This window comes from Engraulis encrasicolus, chromosome 11, assembly GCF_034702125.1.
Source record: "Engraulis encrasicolus isolate BLACKSEA-1 chromosome 11, IST_EnEncr_1.0, whole genome shotgun sequence".
Taxonomy (NCBI): domain Eukaryota; kingdom Metazoa; phylum Chordata; class Actinopteri; order Clupeiformes; family Engraulidae; genus Engraulis; species Engraulis encrasicolus.
The window spans coordinates 32,381,713-32,407,219 of NC_085867.1; the positions used below are offsets into that span (position 1 = coordinate 32,381,713).

General features: G+C 45.1%; 1 protein-coding gene and 1 non-coding gene across 2 annotated transcripts in view; both read right to left on the reverse strand.

The window, feature by feature from the left end:
• Positions 1-23,866, reverse strand: part of prrc2b (proline-rich coiled-coil 2B) — a gene marked incomplete at its 3' end in the record, with an annotated part of 59,813 nt that extends 35,947 nt beyond the window's left edge. Inside the window, exons 1-7 of the mRNA XM_063210494.1 lie at positions 23,692-23,866; positions 18,728-18,906; positions 14,065-14,245; positions 7,326-7,428; positions 4,672-4,735; positions 4,161-4,304; positions 1,017-1,495 (exon numbers count right to left, since the gene is read on the reverse strand). Coding sequence (XP_063066564.1) covers positions 1,017-1,495; positions 4,161-4,304; positions 4,672-4,735; positions 7,326-7,428; positions 14,065-14,245; positions 18,728-18,842 — 1,086 coding nt within the window. The remainder of the gene's footprint in view (positions 1-1,016; positions 1,496-4,160; positions 4,305-4,671; positions 4,736-7,325; positions 7,429-14,064; positions 14,246-18,727; positions 18,907-23,691) is intronic.
• LOC134459163 (small nucleolar RNA SNORA71) lies at positions 2,333-2,462 on the reverse strand. Its single transcript, XR_010036812.1, has one exon. It is a non-coding gene; the product is annotated as a small nucleolar RNA SNORA71 (small nucleolar RNA).
• Positions 23,867-25,507: the final 1,641 nt, after the last annotated feature.

The window sequence follows — 25,507 nt, forward strand, 5'->3', positions numbered from 1 at the left end:
GTTTCAAAATGAACACTTCTCTCAACGTCGGCTATTTTTTCTCTTTCTCTGGGAATGTTTTAGGACCTAAACTCAACTTAAATTGACTCACTGAACTACTAGGCTACAGAACTACAGACTGTGCCGCGCCATGCATTGGCTGCCAGCAGATACAAGCGAGGCAACACAGCGTGAGCGCGCAATCACCTATGAAGTTCAAGTTTAATTACAAATTACAAATTAATTATAAATAATTATATATTTTTAATGTCCATTCGTCCATGGCTTGTAAATTTCGTCTCGTCTTAGTCTCCTTGACGAAAATATTTTTTTATTTTCGTCATATTTTGATTTGCTTGAGGCAATTTTTAGTGCGTCATCGTCTCGTCATCGTCAAGGGAAAAAGGGGCGTTGACGAAATATTTTCGTCATCGTCGTGGTTGACGAAATTAACACTGCAGAGCAGGCACAGCTGGGATTACACAACAGGAAATCCCTCATTTGCTCATGACATCACCTCAAACTTCTTCGATGAGTCCAGAGCCATCTTCAAACCCTTAAAAAGTAGATGCTGAAATCTAACATCAATTGCCCCAAATGGACCTGGGGAGTATTCCAATAATGTGGTTAAGTGATAAACCTGGCATAACCTGCATGAGCTGGTCAATCTCTTAACAGATAGCCCACAGGTGTCATGCAGTTAAGAAAATGAGGACTCTAGTCTCTTGCATTAGATGATTTACCACTAACCTCAGGTTAACTTAACCTGTGCGTCTATTCCACTGCCGGATTTCTGGTAGGCCTACCGCTCGACACAGCGTGACTCCGCCAGCTCTTTTTGCTTTATGATTGAGCCGTGACGTGCCTATTCAAAAAGCAAAAAGTGGCGGCCGAGTTGCTCTGTAGGCCTACCAGGAAACCGGCAGTGGAAAAGGGGCAATGGATTACTACTTGGCCAGATGCTTGGCCTACTCCCCTGGTCGGTTGGCATCAGGGAGGAGATGAGGGGTGGGGGGGGACACAGGGAGGGTACTCACGAAGGCGGGCAGCATGTCGTGGTAGGTGGCGGCGGCGTGATGTAGCTGGTACTGCAAGGCTGAGAGGCCGGAGAGGGGGCGGCGCGGGGCCTGGGAGGCGGCCCGCAGGGAGGGCTCCTTGGGTTCCATGGAGGAGGAAGAGGAGGAGGACGAAGAGGGGGCTGCAGCGGCGATGGCGGCGGTGTTGGGAGCAACACCGGCGACCACAGCAGCAGCAGTGGATGATGATGATGAGGAGGAGATGGCTGCGTTGGAGACTCCGGCAGCGGAGGTGGGGTTGGAGGAGGAGGAGGAGGAGGAGGAGGGAGGAGGTAGAGAAGAAGAAGAAGGAGGAGGAGGAGGGAGGGCGGCCGCGGGGTCAGCCGCACCTCCACTGCCACCGCCGCTGCCACCCTTGACGTCGGGCTCGGGGGACAGGCCCATCGACAGGCCGAAGGGCTGCAGGTTCCTCCCTCCACCCTCCCTCCAGCTCGTCACATCTACAGAAAGAAAAAACACACACAAAAAAAAACATTAGAGAAGATGAATAGTTTTTAGACAAGACATCATATTGGTGATGACAGAGGTGGAGGAGGAGGAGACAGAAAGACACAGAAAAGGGATACGAGAAGAAGAGAGGGAAAAGGAGAGAGAAAGAGAGGATGGAGGGTGGAAAAGCTGGATAGAAGAGATAGAAACATTGCTTGTCACATCTGCAGGAGACGAGACAAAACACGTGCAGTTAAAAGGTGAGAAGAGATGGTGGTGATAAGAGAAACAGATAGAAGGGGGTGAGTAGAGAAATGGTCGCAGAAAGATCAAAGACATAGCAACAGAGGAGAAGGTGAGAATGGTATTGGCAGTGACAGCAGACAGGGAGGAGATAGAATCACCGTGAGGGGAGTCTGAGTGAGATTGAAGAGATGGATAGGGGAGAAAAAGAAGTAAGGGGTTAGATGTGATGGCAACAGACAAGGAAGAGATGGAAGCACAAAGGAGGGATGAAGATGAGGGGAGAACGGCAAATGAACAGAAGAGAAGGGAGATGACCGTGTCAGAGAAGGAAAAGATGGAAGCGATAGAAACACATGAAAGGGTGAGGAGATGGTGGTGGTGATGAGGGAAATGGGGAGATGGAAGAGGCAGAAATTAATAGTGATGGGATGACCGTAGATAGCAAGATGGTAAAACGTTGGAAATATGAAGGGAAATAGCACACCATGTCTACTTAGTAGTCAAGATTATAGGAAGTTAAACTGCCCCCTCAAAACACATTTTGCCAAAATACACCAAGATACCCAAACAATGTTGTCCTTTTTGTTTGCCAAAGAACTGCTTGTCTGAAAGATACAGGGTTTGTCAGGAACAGGGGGTCCAGCAAACACGGGAAAGACTTTCAGTTCACTCTTCCTGAATTATCAATGACCTGGCAACATTCAACATGCCACAGTCACTTTCGATACAGGATCATTACCTTGTTTGAAATATCACGACAATCGGGAGCTACGCCTCGGCGAACTTCAATGTCCTTTGATCCTCAAAAACTATGCATTCACAACTGAGCCATCATATGCTCCAGATTGGGCCCTAGCAGTTTGACAGTGGAAATGAGCAACGACAGGCTAATATAGGAGATCTGTGTGATTTCCATGTGATGTGTAGATCTAGGGCAGTGATGGTGGATGTTAAAGGGGTATGCCACTATTTTGGGGCTTAATACCGTTAAAATCGTTGTCTGGGGTTTATAAAGGTGGTAAAGTGTCTTATTTTTCATGTAAGCCGTTGTCTTGCTGTAAGACAAGTTAAAAGAGGAAATATGTTGCTAAGCTAGTGAAAGCGACATATTCCCTCTTTTAACTTGTCTTACAGCAAGACAACGGCTTACATGAAAAATAAGACACTTTACCACCTTTATAAACCCCAGCCAACGATTTTAACTGTATTAAGCCCCAAAATAGTGGCATACCCCTTTAAGAGGCAAGAGAGAAGATGAAGCTAAGACAGGCCTATTCATCTAGCGGCCTACGGGCCAGATGTGAGAACCACAGTGAGTTTCCCATTCTGCTTTCTTGGGGCTGACATAGTGCTGTGTTAGGATCTCTCTGTGTCTGCTGCTTGACTACCAACTGTGCGTGTACACCAGAAGCGGCCAACAAGACCAGAGCGACAGAAGTCATTATCTCTCTATGGAGGGTCGGCCAATGGAGCGACCAAAGCAAATTCACCAGGAGCGAAGCTACCTTGGCGACCAGAGCGAAATTCAGCGAATGAAAGTCAGCTGATATTATGGTAATAAGCTATGATGCGGCCCGGCAAAAAGCAATTGGAATATTCATATCTTCAAATGTCCCAGGCTCGTTATACGATTAGCTACATCAAACATTTTCAGGTCACGCCCAGAGAGAATACAGCAAATTCATAGCGAAACTTCCACGACCTCGGCTACTGGGTAGCTTTGTTTGTTTTTGGTGTACACCCACAACAAGACTGGGCAGAGGGGCGGGTTGGACATAAGCATGGCAAGAGCAGGGTAGCATGCAGCCAGGCTGTGCCCTCCTAGTGATGCAACACTTTCAGCTTTGCAACTAGTCAGGTCAAGAGCAATGTAAGTACTTTCTGAGTTACCACAAATATGGGAACTCCTCCCACTTTGTCGATAAGCAAACAACCATAAGCAAACCAAGGGAGGCGGGTCAACCATGCCGTTTGGGAAAGGTTAATTGTTATGCTCTTGGTCAGACCAAGTCTCGAAGAGATTTGAATGTCGATGATGATCAGGCTAAGTAGCATTGGGCAGAACCAGAGCCATCTAATATCAGAGTTACGCCACTCCCATAGACCTCTATGGACCAATCTTTCCACAGCAATGGCGGCTCTCATGGAGCCTCACGGAGGGTTAACATGGAAATCCCCATTGACTTTACTTCTATTAGAAGTTACTTAGTTCCAGGAGGTGGCCGTAGAACACAGAAAATGTGGTAAAGGTAATGTAATTTGTTTGTACTTAATCTTTGTTTGGTATGTGATGGTTCTGTGTTAGTTTCCAACGAACAGAAGTTTACTGTTAAGAAACATTTTAATCTACGCGAATCACATCACCAACCGACTTCCTGGTCCCCGGTTTGCGCAACTCTGTTATTAAATGGCTCTGGGCAGAACACTCACTCTGGGGGCGGAGGCTTGGTCCGGGCCCATACGACGGATCGTAGGCGCTTCTTTCCTTGCCAACCTTGTCCTGTTCGCCAGCCGCCTTCAGCGTCGGAAATTCCTCGTGAGAGAAGGGCTGCAGTCGGTTTGAGACCCTTGAACCTGACCACACACAAAAAAAAACAGAAGAAGAGGTCAGAGTCCATAGAAATAAGGCATGTTATATTCGATCTCGGAAATTCTGCAGTGTTCACAGTTCAATGTATTCAATGCACTCCTTTCACTGTCTTTTATTGGCAAGACCTAAGGTAATTTCTACGCTTAGGAGGCCAATGTCTAAGTATGTTCCACCTCAAAGAAGGCCATGTTGAATAGGGTTGAACGTTTCCCGCACCCTCATAGTATGATATATCACAATATATAAATGATATCAATAGATTTGATTACATAGAAAATGTATTGGTCCGCACATTTTAAGAATTGAAACATCTGTGAAAATTAATAGCACTGTCTCAAAGATAGAACTCACCATCGGGTTCTACTGCCTTTCCATTTAGCTGTGCCCATTGCTTTGGTCCACCTGTGTTTGTGCTCTGCAGAGAGGGGACACGCAAGGAGAAGAGACATGAAGGGAAGAAGAACACAACAATGAGAAGGAGATCAGAAGAGAAAAAAAACAATGACATACATGCATGAATACAGACAAAGGGACACACTCAGAGGCAGGCAGAGACGCCACACACACACACGCACGCACGCACGCACGCAGGCAGACAGAGACGCAACACAGACACACACACACGCCTGTGACAGTTTGGTGCATGAATGCATTAACCTGACCGCCCTTCTCACTTCACATCCGCTAAGTCTCCATGTCAGCCAGATGGTTGGCCTCTGTGCTGTGCCCCGTGTGTGTGTGTGTGTGTGTGTGTGTGTGTGTGTGTGTGTGTGTGTGTGTGTGTGTGTGGCTAAGGAATGATTATGCTGTGTGGTTCGACTAAGGGCTTGCCGGCTGATGGTGGGCAGCAATGTATAGACACAGTCTTCAACTAGTATTCAGGGACTGAAATTCACATCATCCACCAGCTAGTGAAATACAATATAATAAGTGTAGATACCAGAAATGAAATAATGAGCGGCTGTGTGGTAGTTTTTTAACGCAAGTGAAGCCTCATGCTGTCCAGAGGTAATTTATATCCCCAACACCAGGGCTCTAAATTAACTTTTTCCACCACCAGCCAATTTGGCTAGTAGACATTTTTTCTTACCAGCCAAACAGAAGGTCAACTAGCCTTTTTTTATCTCGCCAAAATAAACTAGGCTATGTGTTAGGCTATTTTAAAAAAAAATAAAAAAATAAAAAAAATCATGGTTATTTTATTCAACTATTTCCAAAACACATAAACACTATAGGCCTACATAGGCCTAATTAACATAATAAGCATATTATATACACTTTTTAATTATTTTTTTAACTTCTGCTTTATATTTACCTCTGAAAACAGTGAATCACATCACTCAAGCCACACAACAGACCTTTAACATAGCCTACAACCAAACACACAGCCAAACACTACAAAACCTCACATCTGTACACTCCAAGGAAGGAGAAGAAATGAGAGGAAAAGAAGAGGAGAGAGGAGGAAAGGAGAGATCAACACACACACACACACACACACGCATGCAATAATGGGTATGTCTGTGTGTTTATGTAGCCTATATGCTGCTATAGACACCTTAATTTACTCCAGGAGCTCTTCTCTACCATGCGCAATAAAATGACAAGAAGCACGCTATGTTTAATTATCACGGAAATGTCGCCGTTGGCAGTTTTTTGGTTATTGTTTTTTTTTTCACGTAGTTGCACGGTTATGCAAGGTCTGCTCTTCTTTCCGATGGAGTGGGCTTTCCAACTTAAGTTGCGCCAGGACTTAAAGCATTTCAGAAGACAACTGACAGCTACGGGCACACTACTCTGACAGATAGTTATCATCCTCTGCCCTTGTCGCAATTTCTTTCCACAACCACTCCTTTTTAAAAACGTCACTACTATTACTGTTATTATTACTAGTAGGCCTATTCGCCAACACAGAATCTTGCTCTAACCACCACCACAAAACATACAAAACAGAAGTAGGCATAATCCGCGTCATGTTATTAAAACTCTTCGGTCAGGTCCTCGCAGCCTGTTAGAGAAAGGTTCTGTGTCGGTGAGTGCTAATAGTAACAGTAGGCCTAATAGTGATGTTAAAAGTGGTGGAGCGAAAGCGACAGAAGCAGAGGAGGAGAGTTGCCTGTCAAAATAATGCGAGCGTAGCCGACAGTAGGCTGTTCGTCTGAAATGTTTTCTGTCGTGGCGCGCGCAACAGCAGCATGGAGTAGCCGCTGCCAGAGCTGCTTCGGAAAGCCCACGGTGGGATGCTACGTCATGACGGTAGTGTTTATGGGTAATGTAGGAAATCTCGCCGTATCGTTGCCATTCAAGCAGCGGTTTACCGTTCATAATTTACTGTACTCGGGCGCTACTAGCCAAATTGGCGGGTAGGTAATTTTTTCTACTAGCCAAAATGAATTCTCACCCGTGTTTGGCGTGTTGGCGTGTGTTAATTTAGAGCCCTGCCCAACACACACATCTTCACACTTTTATTGTGCACACACTGCCTTAGGTGTCCTTAGGCATCTTCAAATTCAAAAGGTGCTTCAAATAAAATGCATTATCTGCTTGCAGGTACATTACAGTAGCACAGACATCAATTGAAGAGTCGGGTCTTTGCAGTGTGCTCCAGGTCATTTCTTCAAAAAATGCCTCATCATTAACTACACCTTTGTGTATACTAGTGGCTCTCCACGGGTGCTCTACAGACCCCCCAGGGGGCGTTGAGAGGAATACAGCGGAGAGCGGGCGGTGCCTAGTTGTCGCTTGGGAACAGTAGTCCATTTTATTTTGTATAACTAAGGACGGCGTTGACAGGCTTATGAGGTGGTAATGGGGGCTTATGATGAGTTCTAGGAGAGGCGTTTATTCTTAAAAAAAAACAAACGAAACAAAAAAAAAACACTGGTTTATACTTTGGAGCAGAAAAATCTTGGTTGAAGCAGACTTTTTTTTTTAATCAAACCACTGGTTTAAACCCTTGTGGTGTATCGTGGTAAGGGTGGCAGTGTTGTGCAGGGTGCGCTCACCTCCTGGCTGGCTACTGCTGTAGGCTTCTGAAGATTGGAGACAGATTTCTGTAAAGCCAGCTGCGGCTGCGACTCCGGCAGCTGTGCTGATGATACACTGGAACTAGAGGAGGGAGAGAGAGACAGAGAGGGACAGAGACAGACAGACAGGTGTATAGTCATTATCAAGAAGAGACAGACAGGGTTTATAGTCACGATCAAGAAGGCAACAAAATTGTGTTTGAAGCACAAGGGGAGAGAGAGCAAGAGAGTTGACAAGTGTGTGTGGAAGGAGAGGGGGGCAAGGGTTTCATAAACACACTGCATCAGCAGCATAGTTAATGCTAAACCTGAACAGTGTAACTGAGGGCGTGGGATGGGAAAAGTAGTGGGGGAATACAGGCCAGGCCTCATGAATAAACTATACTTTTCACCTTTAAATTCTCAACCTTTTAGTCTGAGAGACTCAGACAAAAAAACAAGCATTTCAAAAGTTTAAGCCAGAAGGCATGAAAAAAGTTTTATAAACAAACAACTCGAACAAACATAATGTGGAAGTGTAAGGGAGACAGGGAGGGAGGGGGGGGGGGGGGCTCCAGGTTCTGTAAACAAATAATGGCTTGGAGCAGGGATTCTACTGCGGGTTAAACATCATATGCTGTATTTAGTCTAGTCTTTCTAGACTACAGACAAGAACGAATTAAGCATTCAAACAAGGAGAGTACAGTGGCTCGGTGGGCGAGGATGCAGTACCATGGACCGGCACCAGGGGACCTGGGTTTGATTCTGGCCCAAGGTCATTTCCACTCTCCCCCACTCATTTCTGTCACACTCTCTCTCTCTCGCCATCCTATCCAGGCAAAGGCATAAAAGCCCAATAATCTTTACAGGGGGAAAAAACACATTCAAACAAGGAATGGAATAATGGGAACTGTGTGAGATAGAAAGAGAGAGAAAAGTAGGTAAGGAGGGAGCGAAGGCAGGAGGGATACCATGCATGATGGCAGGAGGAGGGCGACAGGGCGTTCATCAACAATGTCAACACCAACCAAATAGGCCTGGGCAAAAAATCGATGTGATTTTAAAATCGAGTTTGAACGTCAAATCGATTTGTTTTTTGAGAAATCGCGTTATACGATTTTTTTTTATTTTTTTTATCATCTGTCAGTTTATGTATCCAAGCGCACAGCGCATTGCATTACGTTCGCCACTTTGCGAAGACGTAGGTCTAGCCTACCTAGTGCATTCTCTGTGTCTCCTCCCCCATTACATGCACAAACAAACTTGGTGAGTGAAATGGTTTGACAGAAATATAGTGAAACGGGTGAGGAATACGGGCTCCTGTTCAAAAAAGGAGACACTACCTCCTATCGTTTTGCCAATGATGAATTAAACAACCTACCACTTTGTAAATTGTGAATGACAGTGTTGTCATAAGCTGTACGTCGTAGCAGCCGGACTACAGGCATGTTTCAATATTTGAAACGAAAACATCTCGTGGAGAAAATGCTAAACAAACTACTCTACCCTTACCACAAGAGTGGCGCAGGGTGGAAAGCAATCACGGATGCAATTAGGCTAGAACTACCTACTACGATATGCTTCCAATTTATTGAGAGAAGAGAGGTTTTCAACACATGCTTAAAGTTTTGGATGCGCTGCTTCCTCGCCTATATTATCTTAACCAACATATGTGAGTTGAAAGGAATCTCTCTCCCTCCCTCTCTCGCTAGCTCTCTCACACACACACACACACACACACACACACACACACACACACACACACACACACACACACACACACACACACACACACACACACACACACACACACACACACACACACACACACACACACACACACACACACACGCACGCACGCACGCACCCGGAGCACTCTGTCTCTCGCGCACTCTGTCTCTCGCGCGCTCTCTCTCCCCCTCTCTCTAAAGCCCCACGGGACTAGTTAGGAGACTTGTGGTAAAGTAACCGCGTCTGAACGCGCCATGTCAGTAAAGATAGCGGCGATATCGGTAAACTTCGCCGAGAGTTTTACCACCTGTTGCAGTCTGGAGAAATTACCGGCAGTAAAACTGGTTCTAATCCTGTGCGAATGCGCTGATGTCGTTACCGTCTTGAAGTAAGCATTGTTTTAGGGCGTTGCTCCAAAATGTTTTCGCTGTGTTAACGCAGCAGTGTTCAGATGCATCGACATGTATTCAGACGCATTACTATGGGCTCTGATGGGAAACCAGCTGGCAATTGCTAAATTTGTTCATCTCTGGGACAAGAGCCTCCATACATCTGTACTATAATGCATCATTAATATATTGTGGGGATGGATGGCAACGTGACGACAAAATCTCAACAGTGCCTGAGTGTTTACCCCTCACAATGTTTTGTTCTTTCTCTGAGATGTTTCAATGTAATCTCAATTGGTCATTTCTATTAGCAATGTTCTGAGATAAATTACATCAGGCTATTTTGGCCTGGAGTTCTCAAACTTTACTATGAGCCCTCCACATACAGGTAGATACAGCTAAGACCCCCTGACATGGGACGTGCCAGTCTCACACCTTGATAAAGTTTGTGTATTCCTAAGACCATTCAGGTACTACAGAAAGCACAATAAATAAATATTGTAAAGAAAAAAAATATTCCTTTGGGATTTAAGCCTATTTTTGGTTTATTTTGGCTACTTAGGTCATTCAATTCATTTTGCTATATTTTCCCTGCCAATCTGCCACAGCCCCCCTGGCATCCTCTCACGCCCCCCCAGGCGTCCCCAGGCCCCACTTTGAAAACCTCTGCTATAGGCTACCCCATGTCCATATAAACTGGTCCAGTCCGAGTAGGCTTCACTCACACACACCAGAGGCATCGCCACACAAACAGAGCCTACTTCTCAATCTCTCTGTCAATCTCTCTGTCAATCTCTCTGTCAATCTCTCTGTCAATCTCTCTGTCTCTCTCTCTGTCTCTCTCTCTGTCTCTCTCTCTGTCTCTCTCTCTCTCTCTCTCTCTCACACACACACACACACACACACCACGTTGGGGCCTAGAGAGCTCAACAAGTTTTTTTTTTATTGAATCGAATCGTGAATCGTGAATCGAGTTTGGCAATGAAAAAATCTAGATTTTTTTTTCAGGGTGAATCGCCCAGCCCTACAACCAAAGTGCACAAAACACGCCATTACAACTCTAATCACAGAGAGGCCCAATCAAATCAAGTTGAGGCCAAAAGGGGCAGGATGGGTGCTGAGCAAGAACGGATTACTGCATGGACCTACTGGGCACAGGCCCACAGGCCCAAGAGCTAAGGGGGCCCCGAGGCTCAATTCTTCAAGTCAACTCTACAAAAAACAATTCATTATGGTCTAATTATGGGAGGGGGGTGTCTTGTTGTTTGTACCAGGGGCCCATGAAGACATCATCCGCCCCTGGTGGTTGAGTATGGACCACAGAGTGCAATCAGACTGACTCCATTGAGGCTTCACCACAGGCAGAGCCCTCACCACAGTGGCAGCCACAGGCACACAAAACACAGGAGGAGAAGCACAACATATACAAGTGCGCGCGCACACACACACACACACGTGCAAACACACAAACACGAGCGTGCGCTTGCGTGTGCGCACACACTCACCCCCGCGTGCTTGCAAACACACACACACACACACTTGAAGGTGACGACAGGCTGACAATGTGCTGCTGCCGTCGATACACATCAAGGTCTGGCACTGCAAGGCCTTAGTCCCAAGACAATGCAGGCACAAATCTTAATCAGGGAAAATGCGCCATGGTCCACACTCCGCCATTTCTCTTGCTATAATAAGGATGTCTTCACTTATTACTACGCCAATGGGAGATGAAATTTAGGTCAGGTTTTTTTTTGCTCGTTTAGAAGGAACACACACACACACAAACCATGTAAGAAGTCCAACGATCCCACTTTAAGAGAAAACCCTGCAGAGTCCTGAATAAATCACATTTAGTGATAAACATTTGTTGGAAATCCCAATATGTTGTGATAAAGCTCTAAAATCTATCCATCTAGTCATTCTATCCATCCACCCTCCTACGCTCACCCACACAAACTGATCTTGCACACCCACCTTCCTTACACCCAGGCCACCAGGCATTATTTCACCCACGCAAACGACTTTAAGCTGTCCTAAGTCCTGCAACATTACCCTCTTCTCTCTCGCTCTCTCTCTCCCACTCGTACAAGAATGCCTCCTTCCAGTCTCAGCACAACACAAACCCCTCCTCTGCCAGTCTCAACACAACCCCCCTCCTCTTCCTCTCATGCTCACACAGGAATGCATTGTGCCAGGCTCACCTTGGGCAATTTCTCTCTCTCACACACGCACACACACACACACACACGAACACACACACAAGAACACACACACACACACACACACACACACACACACACACACACACACACACACACACACACACACACACACACACACACACACACACACACACACACACACACACACACACACACACACACACACACACACACACACACACCTATTCTTCTTCTCCTCTGTATCTCTCTATCCCTTTCTCTGACATGCACACTGTTGCTACTGCAGCTGAATGTCTTGTCCTTCACAAGTGACGAAAAAGAGCATATCATGACAAATACTACACCAGCAAATCTGCACTGCATTGATGGGGACACATACACGTGAATCTGGCCAAGCACAGCAAATTTCACCATTTATTCCTATGAGGGAAGCGAAGTGGGGTGGAGTCAATCCAACAGGGACAACATGAAGCAAAATATTCGGCTAAGTTAAAGATCATGAAAATGAGGAGCACATTTTTGGCTGGAGCGGTCGATCAAATCGACAACATAGTTTAAATCGATTCGAATCCCCGCTACGACCTGTTGACCGTTGAGTCGCCAGAATGAAACACTGAATTTCGCCTCTCTGCCCTTGGCTCGTTTTCGCCTGCATGTGTCCCCTGCATGACTACAGCATTTCACACCACTCCTGAGCATTCCACAAGTGACTTAGCGAGGCTGACGCTAACTAGGCCAACCTTGCATTCCCCAGAAAACAGTGGCAAAGGTGAGACTACTAGTGTGTTTACATGACTGTGTAGCATACGAGGCACTACATGACATTCATGGCCATAATCTGCGTATCCACCCTTAACATTCATCCTGATTCAACTTTTCTCCCCAAAAAATGAGTCGACCAAAAAAGAAAAGAAAGAAACAGAATAAAAACAAAAGGAGCTTGCATTGGAGCAGGACGAAAAGCAAGAGAGAATTCTTTGCCATATTAGAGATTATCTATTGCGCAGAAGGGACCATTTGTTGCAATCTCCACTTCACTGCTATTTCTACACGCAAATCTCTTCTTCACTGCTGCTTTTTGTACAAAGTGCAAAGATGCATGTGCATGTAACATTTCAAAATTAGGAGCCTTTTTCACTTGATGTCAGAAACCTGCGTTTCAATGCATTTGACGCAGGTGTAAGTTGCATCTAGTGACATAGACATTAACATACACAGATCAATTATGCTTTTTGGGTCTCAGACGTCAGCTGGTAAAACGACATCTAAAGCTCATAAAACAAACAAATGTATTCCATACAATAGATATTGCACAATCCCGGCATGTGCTACTACTAAAACATCATTGACCCATTTTAGTGAGTCATTTGATGGGAAATGGCAGTCGTGTATACATCTCCTTGAACAATGAAACGGGTTTATTATAAATACTTCATAGCAAATTCGTAGCCTTGCTTTTCAACGCCATATTCCAGGCCCCACCATGCCAGGGATGCATTTCTGGAAAGCGTAGTCATTAGCAGTTGGGAAATTGCATTGCAGCCAACAAAGTAGTGAACATAGTTAGCAACTACGCTTTCCAGAAATGCACCCGAGTTGTTTACTTGGTTGTCTCCTGACTGCTTTACTTTTCATCCTTTTACCTCTTTTAAGTGTATTTTTAGGCTTCGTGGGCCTTCATTTGACAGAACAGTGAAGATCAGACAGGAAATGAGTAGCCTGGGCGAATAGTCGACTGTTGACTCCGTCAATCAGTCTGGCAAAAGCCATGAGGAATCCGTCTCCGTGGACGATGGGAGATGGTCTGATCTTACTCTATCGTTTAAATTAAAAGTTCCAAACTCAAATTAAAACCCATATTGAGCTTTATTAGCATGTCTGTTACGTTATAGCGTCGCAAAAGTATACAAATAACAAAACGAAAGTGTGAATAGAGTTACCTTAACCAATCAGTAACGGAGCTCGCAGGTGAGTTCTACGTCACCATTCTCAACTGTTAGTTGATTGGCGAAACACTGAGAGAACCGAACTCGAGGCTTTTGCCAGACGATGTGCGGAGCCAAAATCTTTGGGTGGAGTACATAAGATGGCGTCGCGAGGCTAGGAAATGAGTGGTAGAGAGAGCGAAACGGTAGGGCTAGAAAGAGAGACAGGCCAGATTCGAACCTGGGTCCCCATGGGTATGTAAGCCTGTATATGGCACAGCAGCTCTCCATCCATCTCCAATTTTCACATATTTGTTTCTGGCCTTTTTTCAGCCTTTATTGAGATAGGACAGTCGAAGATGGTGACAGGAAATGCGTGGAAGAGAGACGAGGAAGGATTGCGAAACGACCCTGGGGTCAGAATAAAACCCGGGACCCTCCCCGCCATTATGGTACAGCACACTCGCCCACTGAGCCCCATGGACCCGGTCCTCCCTCTACATCCCCTTACCTCTTTTGATCGGGTTGTTGTTCCTGCTTGTTTGCCCATCCTGTTCCGTCTTTGGGCACGATAATCACGTTGGGATCGTTTCCTTTGTTTTCAGACTTCAGGCTCGGCAGGTGAGCAGGTGGGGGCATGCGCCGGGCAGCGGCCACTTTGCCAAGACTTTGCAAGCCATGTCGTGGAACAACTAGGAGAGAGAGACAGAGAGAAAGAGAAGAAGAAAAGGAGGATGTTAACAGAATGTTACAGAGAGAGTCAAGAAAGAGATATTGGAAGAAAGAACAAAGGAAAGAAGATATTAGAGATTGAGAGAGAAAAGTGAAGGGAAGAGAGAAAACAAGAGAAAATGAGGAATATAAAAAGGGATTGAGAGGAATAAGGAGACAATGAGATGAAGTGCAAACGTGGATGGAGGGATGGGGGGGGGGGGGAGTAGAGGAAAGAGGCATACAAGAGAAAGAAAGAGTGAAAGGGGGCAGACAATGAGTGCCAAGGAAAGCAGTAATTAGAGCCTGCCTTGAGCCTCAAATGGTCAAGACAGCAGCAATATCCTGCCGCTCCCGTCCCGATGGCACGCCAACACCTGACGGGACGGGTGGCCATCTGGTTCCAATGAACCCCCAGTCACATTTCACTTCATGTCAAGCATCAGCACTAGCAACAGGGCTCACACATCTAATTACAGCACAGCACATTACATTACATTACACATTGCACTAGACTTTGCTGATTTTATTTTAAATCCAAAATCACTTTGTTATCTAAAAGCAGGGCAATGGTTACGGCCCCTAGAGCAGTGTAGGGTTAGGTGCTCAAGGGCACTTCAGCCATGGATGGCATGGGATTTGAACTTGCAAGCTTCTGATCCAGGATCATTACAATCTCAAGAGACTATGGCAGAGCCACCACTAGCAAAGTGCTTAGCTACGGTGTGGGAGGTAAAGACGAAATTCTGTAGTGTCCTATGTCATACAATATCCATTGCTTGCATGTAGGGATGCAAATTATCGATTAATTCATTAATCATTAGTTGATAGTGTTATCGATCGACTTTCGATTAATTGATAAGCGGCGTTTTTTCACCTGAATTTCATAGGGCCTTTTAAAATATCAGCTAAATAGTTAAAACACTGAGTTCAAAAAGTATATTGTTATATTAAATTATATTATGAGAATTATATTATGATCATTAAGCCCATATTGTATTTTATTGTATGATGTTATATTATATTATTATAATATAATTATAATTATGCATTAGGAAAAGAAAGCTGTTTTCTATGGCATCTCCACACCACCTTTGGGGAGGCATTGCTTTCACCCAGGAGTGAACTAGTAGCCCCACGCCCACGCCCCCCTCTGTCGCCTTGCCTATCAGACAACGTTGAGTGAAACGTGATCAGACTCAGGACTTGTCTGCATAGGCCTATGTGTCAGCCAACCACAAGCATTTTAATTTAATACGCTTCAAAATAAAGAAATACTATATGTTGGGTAGTGTGTTGTTGTCCATAATGGATAGTATGTCAACAAAGTTCGTTTCTGAACAAAAAAAAGTTATTTCCTGTGTCTGTGGAGAGCTAATAAGCTAACAGGCTCCATTGAGAATGAATGGAGCTATGACAACAACACTTACAGCTAACATGGATTCACCTGAAATTGAACAGATGGTGCTCCACTTCATGCATGGTCATATATATTCATGCCCAGTTCAGCTAATACTAGTCTTGATATCTGACAGGGTGTAGTGGTTAAAATTACAGCTCACAATTTGAAATTACTACGTTTGTGATTTCGCTAGTTAGCACGCTAAGCTAACCTAGCAAGCTTAACCCTACAGTAAAATGCTGCTTGCAGTGACATTTGCCTGTCTTGAAAGATCGTTTTTCTCATAATTCAAGCAGTAACAACTTACACCATTGGACTTGGCATAATCACAGATTCAAGTACACATCTCCAAAAGACCCATAAGAACTCTAGAAGTTGCAATGACAATTTAATAGATAAAATCTGCGCACCATGGATTTGAGTAGGACTAGAACTAGAACCACTCAACAGTCTCTAGCGCCCTCTAGCGGTTAATCGCGATTATTATATGGTTGTGACGTCATCGGTCGAATGCTCCATTCATTTCAACGGGGCTCCCCAACGTTCGGACGTCTGTTATTTTTCGATAACGGACGGGTTGGTCTATAACAGACCGCTGTCAATGGCAACAAGACTTTTCACTGCTAAAGCGACTTTTCAACAAAACTCTAATCAGCTGCTGTGATAGACAGCACCCGTTGTCCTGGCTACCGCTGTCAATGGCAACAAGACGTTCACTGCTAAAGCCACTGGCTTGTATACAAGTCAGTGGCTAAAGCGAATGTTTCATATCACTCCGCAGGGGGTCCGGTCTTTTGTCACTCTAATCAGCTGCTGTGATAGACAACACCTGTTGTCCTGGCTAGCCTACCTAGCTGTTGCCTAGCGGTGTTCCACAACGGTACTGTTTTGTTTTGCGCAGCAACAATCTTAACATTAAATAGGTCTAAAGAAATGTCCCCGCATGTGTGAATCATTTAAATATATCCATATAATAAGCGGGTTAACTTTCGGCGAGTCGGTCGCTTTGTGGAATAGCAGCACTTCAGAGAGAACAAGACCCCTCCGCTCCGCGTCGGGGTCTAAAGATTCTCTCTGTCGTGCTGCTATTCCACGGTAGCGACCTTCTCGCCGAACGTTAAGCCTTACTTAATACATTTTGATTGAGCAACCTCTTGCTCGACAACTAATCTAAAGTCGATTAATCATTTGCATCCCTACTTGCATCACAGTTCATGATATCTAACAAATCAGCTCGATTTGGTAGGCTTGACCACCAGACCATGAGATATCCACTGACATAGTAAAACACTTATTTTTTCTGTCTAAAAATCAGCTTTTGAGATTTACCAAGTGTGGGATTGCAATTTTCCAATGCTCATCATCACAATTGTCTTGCATCAATGCATTGGTTACAATCAATTAATCGCCCAAGGGGGGTATTCCAACAAGCTGGGTTTGATGCCAAAGTGAAGTGTTCAATACCAAACAGGTCTTGGCCTGCCCTACAGCACATAGCAACACAAGAAGCATCCCCATGGAGACCAAAGGAAACAGGAAGGATGGAGAGAGGCCAGAGAGAGCGGAGACCAGGAGTGCATTACAATATGCGACCTTGCCTCCTCCACTTGTGCTTGTGGCCTTGCCCCGCCATTCACCATCCCAATTGCAAATGAGAAAAAGACTTTACAATTGAGCTTTTGCAAGATATTGAAATATAATGCTGTTGTTAGTGAAGTCATCATGACATATTACTTCCTAGTACGAGGAAACAAGCACAAGTGGAGGAGGCAAGGTCGCATATTGTAACGCACACCAGAGTGGTGAAAACCACAGAGAAAGGATTCTTTCCATCATCCAATCTCCCGCCCTCCCTTGTGCTTGTGGCCTTGTAATGCTGCCGCAAGATGTCATTGACAACAGGAGTTTAATTCAATATCTTGCAAAGGTCATTTTCTCATTTGCGACAGGGATGTTGAATGGGGGAAAAGTCCTCCAAAAGTTTGTTGTGGCTAAGCTGACACAAGCTCACCTTGGCTACTGTATAACTGCATGGTCACAGGCAGGTCTCACAGCAACAAGACCACTGGAGAGACTGTACAATCGTGCTTTAAAAATTCTTGCTAAAAGGCCAATTAGAGCTCATCACTGCGATGTTCAGCGGGATCTGAACATGATGAGCTTTGATAATTATATTGCTTTGTCAAATATTAACCTGATATATAAATGCCTGCATGGTCAAGCCCCTCAAGTGCTCTGTGACCTAACCCAACCTATACAGGCAGTTGGGAGGTCTACCAGGGGGGCTGTAGCAGGGAACTGTAGAATACCCCACCGTAAAACATCCTTTGGTCAGTCCTCGTTTTTAATTAAAGGTCTTAATTTATGGAATAATTTGCCCCCAGAATTCAAGGCCAATCAGAGTCATAGGTCGTTCAGATATCAGATGAAGGAATTTCTAAAAAACAACCAGATATGTAATCATGTGTGATTCTATGTGTGTGTTTATAGAATGTGTGTGTGTGCGTCTGTGTGTGTGTGTGTGTGTGTGTGTGTGTGTGTGTGTGTGTGTGTGTGGTGATGGAGGAGGTGCAGCTGAGTGTGTGTGTGTGTGTGTGAGGGAGGGAGGGAGGTGGGTGGCAGTTGACTATGTGTGTAAGGGGGGGGTGCTATTGTACATGTTTTATCAAATTGATTAATTAGTGGATGAATGAGCGAGTGACTGTGCATTAATATAGGATTAGGTATTTGTATGTATATTGCCTGTCTTCTTAGATTGAATGAATAGGTTGTATTTTAAAACAACATTAAAACAGTTTTTTATATTTTACTTTAAAAGCCCTTCTAGGGACGGGCATTGGAAATTAGCCTATGGCTACAAATGCTATGATACTTATCTGTTAGGTTGTTGTACAGCCTACATGATGTGTATTTGTCCCTACTCAAATAAACCATAACTGAACTGAACTGAGGTGCAGGACGGGTGTTAGGATAATGGAATGTACACAGAGAAAGAGAAGAGAGACTGGGAAGAGACCAGAAAGATGGAGAGAGAGAGAGAGCAGAGAGACTGGAGACTTACCGGTGGTTTTCTGAGATTCTATTGCCTTTCCCTTGTACTTGTCAAACAGGCTGAGCGAGGAATACTTGCTTTTCCCATCCTTGGACTTGGTTATTTGCCCCAAACGATCGGACATTGCGATGTAATGTCATCGAGTATGGAAATTTTTCTCTGCACCTCTTCCTCTATGCCGTCGGGTTCTGTGAAGGAGAACGGAGAGTAGAGTGGAGAAGATTTTACTACCAGTAGACTTTTCAGGGGATGCGACTTCATTCAAAGCATAAGCTTAGAGTTCCTATGCCCAGGGGCTGGTGATGCACACTCGTAAAAGTAATCCAATATACTGCTGGGTAAGTCACTGCATACTCGTTGACTCTGATGTGCAGAAATATTAAGGTATTTTGGTGAACAAGTCCCTGACATGTCCCTGCTCTGCTCTGAGTGAACCCGATGAAGTGGAAGCGACACACGTCGCTTCCCTGTTCCCCATTTTTGGGAAAATTGTTTTAGCACCTGACCAGCCACACAATGTATTAAGACAGAACATAAAAAGTAAGACCAACTACATGAACAGAACATATCTGGGCCAAATTAACACAGAAATAAACTGATACGAGTAGTACACGCACGCACGCACGCACGCACGCACGCACGCACGCACGCACGCACGCACGCACGCACGCACGCACGCACGCACGCACGCACGCACGCACGCACGCACGCACGCACGCACGCACGCACGCACGCACGCACGCACGCACGCACGCACGCACGCACGCACGCACGCACGCACACACGCACACACACACACACACACACACATACACACACACACACACACACAGATGGCTGTCAAACTAAGAAACTTAGTGTGAACTTTGGAGGTAAAACATGAATATTTAATATGACCGGCGTCAACTTAAATGGTTACTTGAAGTGCTTGAAGTGCTTAATGAAGAGACTCAAAGTGCATGTCAGTCAAATCTTTTCACAATGCTTTTCTGTACACTCAATTTCTGGATACACGTGCTGGCAGCTTCAAGGGAAGAGTCTGACCCTCAACCTCCTCATCACCAATTAACTGTACCACCATGATGACCTCCATCATCTAGTCAGCCAGTGAAATGTCAAACAGTCCAATTGATCTGCTCGACACGACAGTGGATAGAGGTCTATAAGCACAGATAATGCGTCAGCATGCATTTGCCTATTTTCATTCTGTTCATCTTTGCCATGATTGGGCAGGCAGCTGACATGGATGAATTCTGTTCTGTGGTAACTGCATGATGTGCAGTGCATACCATGTGATCTCAATGATTGAGGTGCCTGATGGGGTTTATGCGCTAATGCTGATTATGGGGCTGAGCCCAAGACCTGAAAGTTTAACGCTTGTTCCCATGAACAACAACCTGTACGTTTGACCGCTTATTCAGTGACAAAAAACTTCTGTTAAACTTCAACCTCTGTACTGCATGTATGTTTTACCTTCATCCACTACTAAAGTACATACCCTAGACCTGGGGTGTCAAAGGCCACAGGGCCGGATGCGACCCACCAGATGATTCAATCCGGACCCAGACTTGTTTTTAAAAAAAAACTAAAAAGAAAGTCTCCTGCCTATTTAAGTTGCTACGGGCTTTCAATACTTGAAATCAATTCGTGCTGGCCATTTTTAGTCAATGCTCTTGATAAAGCCACTGGCATCCACCTTGAGATGATCGATTCGGCCCCTGGACCGAAACGAGTTTGAAACCCCTGCTGTAGACCAAGGGAAAGCATAGCTTAAAACCAGGATGCAAAATACAGTGGCAAAGGTGCTAATAATCCAATAGATAAATCTTAAGATTTAAGTAATTTATTGCTCGTTTTCTGATTTGTTCAGTCTTAACTGATCTGCCATAGGGTTTGGGTGTCAGACCGTCACTGAGTTTGACTGACATGCCTCAGTAAGCCATTGGAACACCTGAGAGTGGGAATGAACCTTTTCCCTATGACACGGTGAGCGAGGGTGCCCTGACAAAGCGTACAGTAAAGGGGACGTGTAATCAGCTGAGGAGATGAGAGGAAGAGAAAAAGAGAGGAAAATAGAGGAGAAGAAAGGAGCAGAGCAGAGAGGACAGCAAATAGGAGGAGAGGACAGAAGGAAGTAGAAGAGGAGAGGGGAGAGAACTTGGGAAGACGGGGGATGAGAGGAAAGGAGAGGGGGAGCTGTGAGGCTTTGACGTTTAGGGCCTAAAACAGAGAAGAGAGAAGAGAGGAGAAGAGAGGAGAAGCGAGAAGAAGAGAGGAGAGGGGAAGTGAGCTGTGAGGGTTTAACATGGGGGCCGAATAAGAGAAGATGAGAGGAGATGAGAGGAGGGGATAGCTGTAGCAGGAGAAGAGAAGAGAGGAGATGACAGGGGGGGATAGCTGTGGGAGGAGAACAGAGGAGTGAGGGTTTAACGTGGAGGCCTAATAAGAGGGCCATGCTCTAGCTAGCGGATGTCATTCCACATGCATGCGGCCTAAATGACTCACACTAACGGGGGGTTCAAAGGCTGAACTCTCTGATCCGATGGGCCCCGCAGTTGCAAACACACACACACACACACACACACACACACACACACACACACACACACACACACACACACACACACACACACACACACACGTTGGAAGCCTGCCAGCTATGTGGGACTAGAGGTGAAAGGAGTTGAGTTCGGATGGAGGGAGAGGAGGAGATAGTGACAGAGGAGTGCAATGTGTTTAAAAAGACGAGGAAAGGTGTAAGAAGAGAATCAATCACACACACAATGAACAACTCAGAACTGTCTGGTAGAGAGAGAATAAGAAGTCAACAGAGGTAGAGAGAGAGGCAAATGGGGAGAGAGGGAAAGAGAGAGCGGAAAAGAGAGGGAAATGTGAGACGAAAGGGAGAGCGAGAGAGAAAGGTATCCACACATGAACTTGGCGGCGTGTGTAAAGCGTGTTGACGGCGCCTGGTCGCCCTGAGAGGCATGCAGGGGTTACGGAGGACTCGGGAGGCGGCAGAAAGGTCCTTCTGTCCACCCTCAGGGGTGAGCTGGTGCAGAGAGCTCTACTTTTAGCTGCCCAGGTGACCACTAATATGCCTTCAAATGAGCTGGGCCTGCACAGGGCCCCAAATGACCATCTTTGTGTGTGTTGTGTGTGAAGATGCTGTGTCAGGGTAACTCCACACATATGGCTGTTCAGGTTGTACATTTTAATCACATCTACAGCCGTTTTCACTTTTAAATACGCACCAACTCCTAAAGATGTGTTCAAATACATTTACACCCAATTCATTTAAGAATGAAGGTCATGTATTTTCTGGACCATGCATTTTCTAAATGTATGCACCACTGGGCTACACAAAAAAAGGTTTACTGTGAACACTAAAACTTTAAAACTCAGGTGGTGAGCCAAGCTGACAGAGGAATATTTGCGGGGGCACGGCCATTCTTTCCTGGAAAAAAACTCAACCCTAGCAAGAAGAGGCAAGATGGATGAAAACGCTCATCTTAAAACATCGCAAACATGGCCAAGCTAACCTGCTTGTGATATTTACTATCAATTTGTCATTTGAATGCAGGCTTAAATCGTTCGTATAACGGCACTGCATTCAGCGTAAATAGATGCAAAAGATATACAAATCAGCAATCTCAGCATTGCAAAGAATTTCAAAAATCTTCATAGCGGTTTTGGGCAACCGTTAAACACGCTCAAGATAGTCACCCCCATGTTATCGTTCATGTTACATTGGTGACATTGTTAGCGACTGATAGGTTAACTGGCGCTAGCTGTCTTCAAATACCGTTTCTAATATCAAGGTTACGTTTGACCAAGCAAAGAACGATAAGATGACTATTAACGCAGAAAAATAATTGTTGCTACGATAGAAAGCATAGGTTGAGGTGGTGTTTTACCATGACTCCGAGATTCGAAGCCGGGGTTTCGCAAGACCGACAACGACACAGCCGAGCCTTGACAACAGTAGCTAGTCGACGAATTGCAATCGTGTTGAAGACTCGCTTGTATTCATCACAGTCGTCGAAAGTGACCGTATATTTAATCACATTAAACAGAAATAATAATTGAAATAAATAAGAAATACCATATGTCCCTTTTTGTAATGCTAGCCAACAACACTGACGCGAAGCAAGGTTAGCTGACACTTGCTAGTAAAAGGGCCTCCTTATATCAACACAGCGGCGGGTATTCATACACGATTTCACCATAATGTGCACTAAATTTATGCAATTTAGCGTGACTACAGGTTCACACAACTTCAAATATTTGTTCACACTGCAATTTTACACCAAGTGAAGCCGTCGCAACTCCCACAACCACATAGCTTACCTGGTTGGTAGCCGCTAGGCTAATTATTTTAGCAAGTACCCAACCATTTAGGCCACTTCGGCACAGCTTCTCTCGACTTATTTGTAAACACAGCTAGGTGTAAAACGTTAGCTTGCTTGACAAGCCTGGGGCAAAAGTGTGGTGGACTGAACAAGGCATAATACCATGCATAAGAGAGAAAATACCAAAAGGACACAAAGTACAGACTTAAGGAAAACCAACAGACTTTACTCAACATAGCTAGCCTGCTACAGCTTTGGTAGCTGGAATATAACAGGCTAGCCTGCTAGAGTTGGCTGCCATGATTGCAAGAAAACACTCGCTTAGGATTAAAACTGGGCCAGGAGGATGCACAAACTTGAGCCTGTCGTGTACAAGGACATAAATCAGTGTGGAAGAGAATTCTAATGCAAGAAGCAAAATATTAGCCAACAAATGGCAATTAGATATGTGCCGACTACACATCCGAATTCGGAAGCATAAAGCAAAGGTAATGGTTGTTGGACAAGGCGATTAAAAATGGCTGCAGCCCAGAACAAAGCAACAATAAAACTAGGGAGGAGAGCCTAAACTAAACCACAGAAAAGCGACACATCTTTGACTAAAAATTCATCATAACTTACCAGTTCCACGTAAAACGATTACTTGAGGTCACCTATAACGACGTATTTCCTTGTATTAAGCTTTCTTGCAAGGATGGATAAAGATTGTACAGCCAATTCTTTATCTATTTTCCCGTTCACTTGTGTTGATAGGACCTACCCGGCCTAGAAATGAAAGCCTGTGCTCTCGTCGTCTGTGGTGGCGCTGTGTGTACGGAAATGACGTTGGATCAAACAACGACCCCTTGTGTTCTTTTCGGGTATTGCAAGAAAGGTTTTTAACCCAATTCATAAATAGAATAGAATAGAAAGCCTTTATTGTCAGTATACAACGTATACCGAGATTTTAGCTTCCCTACGTAGTGCACAGTCCTTTATAGATGAACATTGTCCAGTAAGTGTGTGTTCATTGTTGTAACAGCTTTGGGGAAGAAGCTGTTCTTCATCCTATTGGTTCTGGCTGGCAATGCCTTGTAGCGCCTGCCAGAGGGCAACAGTGTAAAGAGATGAAAGCCAGGATGTGTGGGATCTTTAATGATACTCCTGGCTCTACTTACGCAGCGTGAGTTGTAGATGTATGGGTATGGGAGGCAGGGGGCAGCCTATGATTTTCTGTGCTGTTTTGGTCACCCTCTGCAGTCTCTTCCTGTCAGCCTCAGTGCAACTTGAGTGCCACACTGACACTGCGTAGGTCAGCAGGCTCTCTATGGTGGAACGGTAAAAGGTCACCAGCAAGCTTGAGTCTAACTGTTCTTTCTTGAGTACTCTGAGGAAGTGCAATCGCTGCTGGGCCTTTTTTACCAGAGCCGAGGTGTTAGTCGACCAGGAGAGATCAGCGGAGATGTGTACACCTAGGAATTTAAATGAGCTCACTTGCTCTACACGTTCTCCATTGATGTACAGGGGGGCAGGAGCATCTTTGTTCCGCCGGAAGTCCAGGATGAGCTCCTTTGTCTTGGAGATGTTCAGGGCCAGGTTGTTGGATGCACACCACTCTCCAAGTTTCAGGACCTCATCCCTGTAGGCCTCCTCCTTTCCCTCGGTTATCAGCCCCACCACTGTTGTGTCATAAACTGTGGTAGTGTTCAATACATTTAACTTAGCTGTAAAACTGTAAAAATAAATCAAATGAAATAAATAAAAAATAAATATATATGTATATAAATATAAGGCTAAAATGCAAGCCCCCCACGTATGGGCTTGCATGCCCATGGCACTGGGTTCGAGTCAGGCCTGGGTCCTTTGCCAGCCCTGCCCCTCTCTCTCTTCAACTCTAGTAGAGTAGGCCTAGAGTAGAGTACTTTTATTAATCCCGAGGGAAATTAAGGTGTCTGACAGTTTACATACATACACAAATACAAAACCACACAAAGCCCAATACAAATACACAGACACATTATAGACCTAATACACATTAATTCTCTTCCTGTCATATTCTCCCTTCCCTCTCATTCCAGTCTCACATCAAAAACATCACCAAATCTGCCTTTTTCCATCTCAAGAACATCTCCAGACTCCGGCCCTCACTCTCCGACTCTGTGACCGAAACACTTATCCATGCTTTCATTACTTCCCGCCTGGACTACTGCAATGGGGTACTGTATGGCCTACCCAAGAAAGCCTTGGAACGACTACAGTATGTTCAAAATTCAGCAGCCAGAATTATATCTCGCACGAAGCGGTGGCAACACATCACTCCCACACTCAGACAGCTTCACTGGCTCCCAGTGAAGTCCCGCATTCAGTACAAAATTCTCCTGTTGACATACAAATCACTTCACTCTCTTGCTCCTCAGTACCTCTCTGAACTCCTCCAACCCCACTCCCAGTCCAGGTC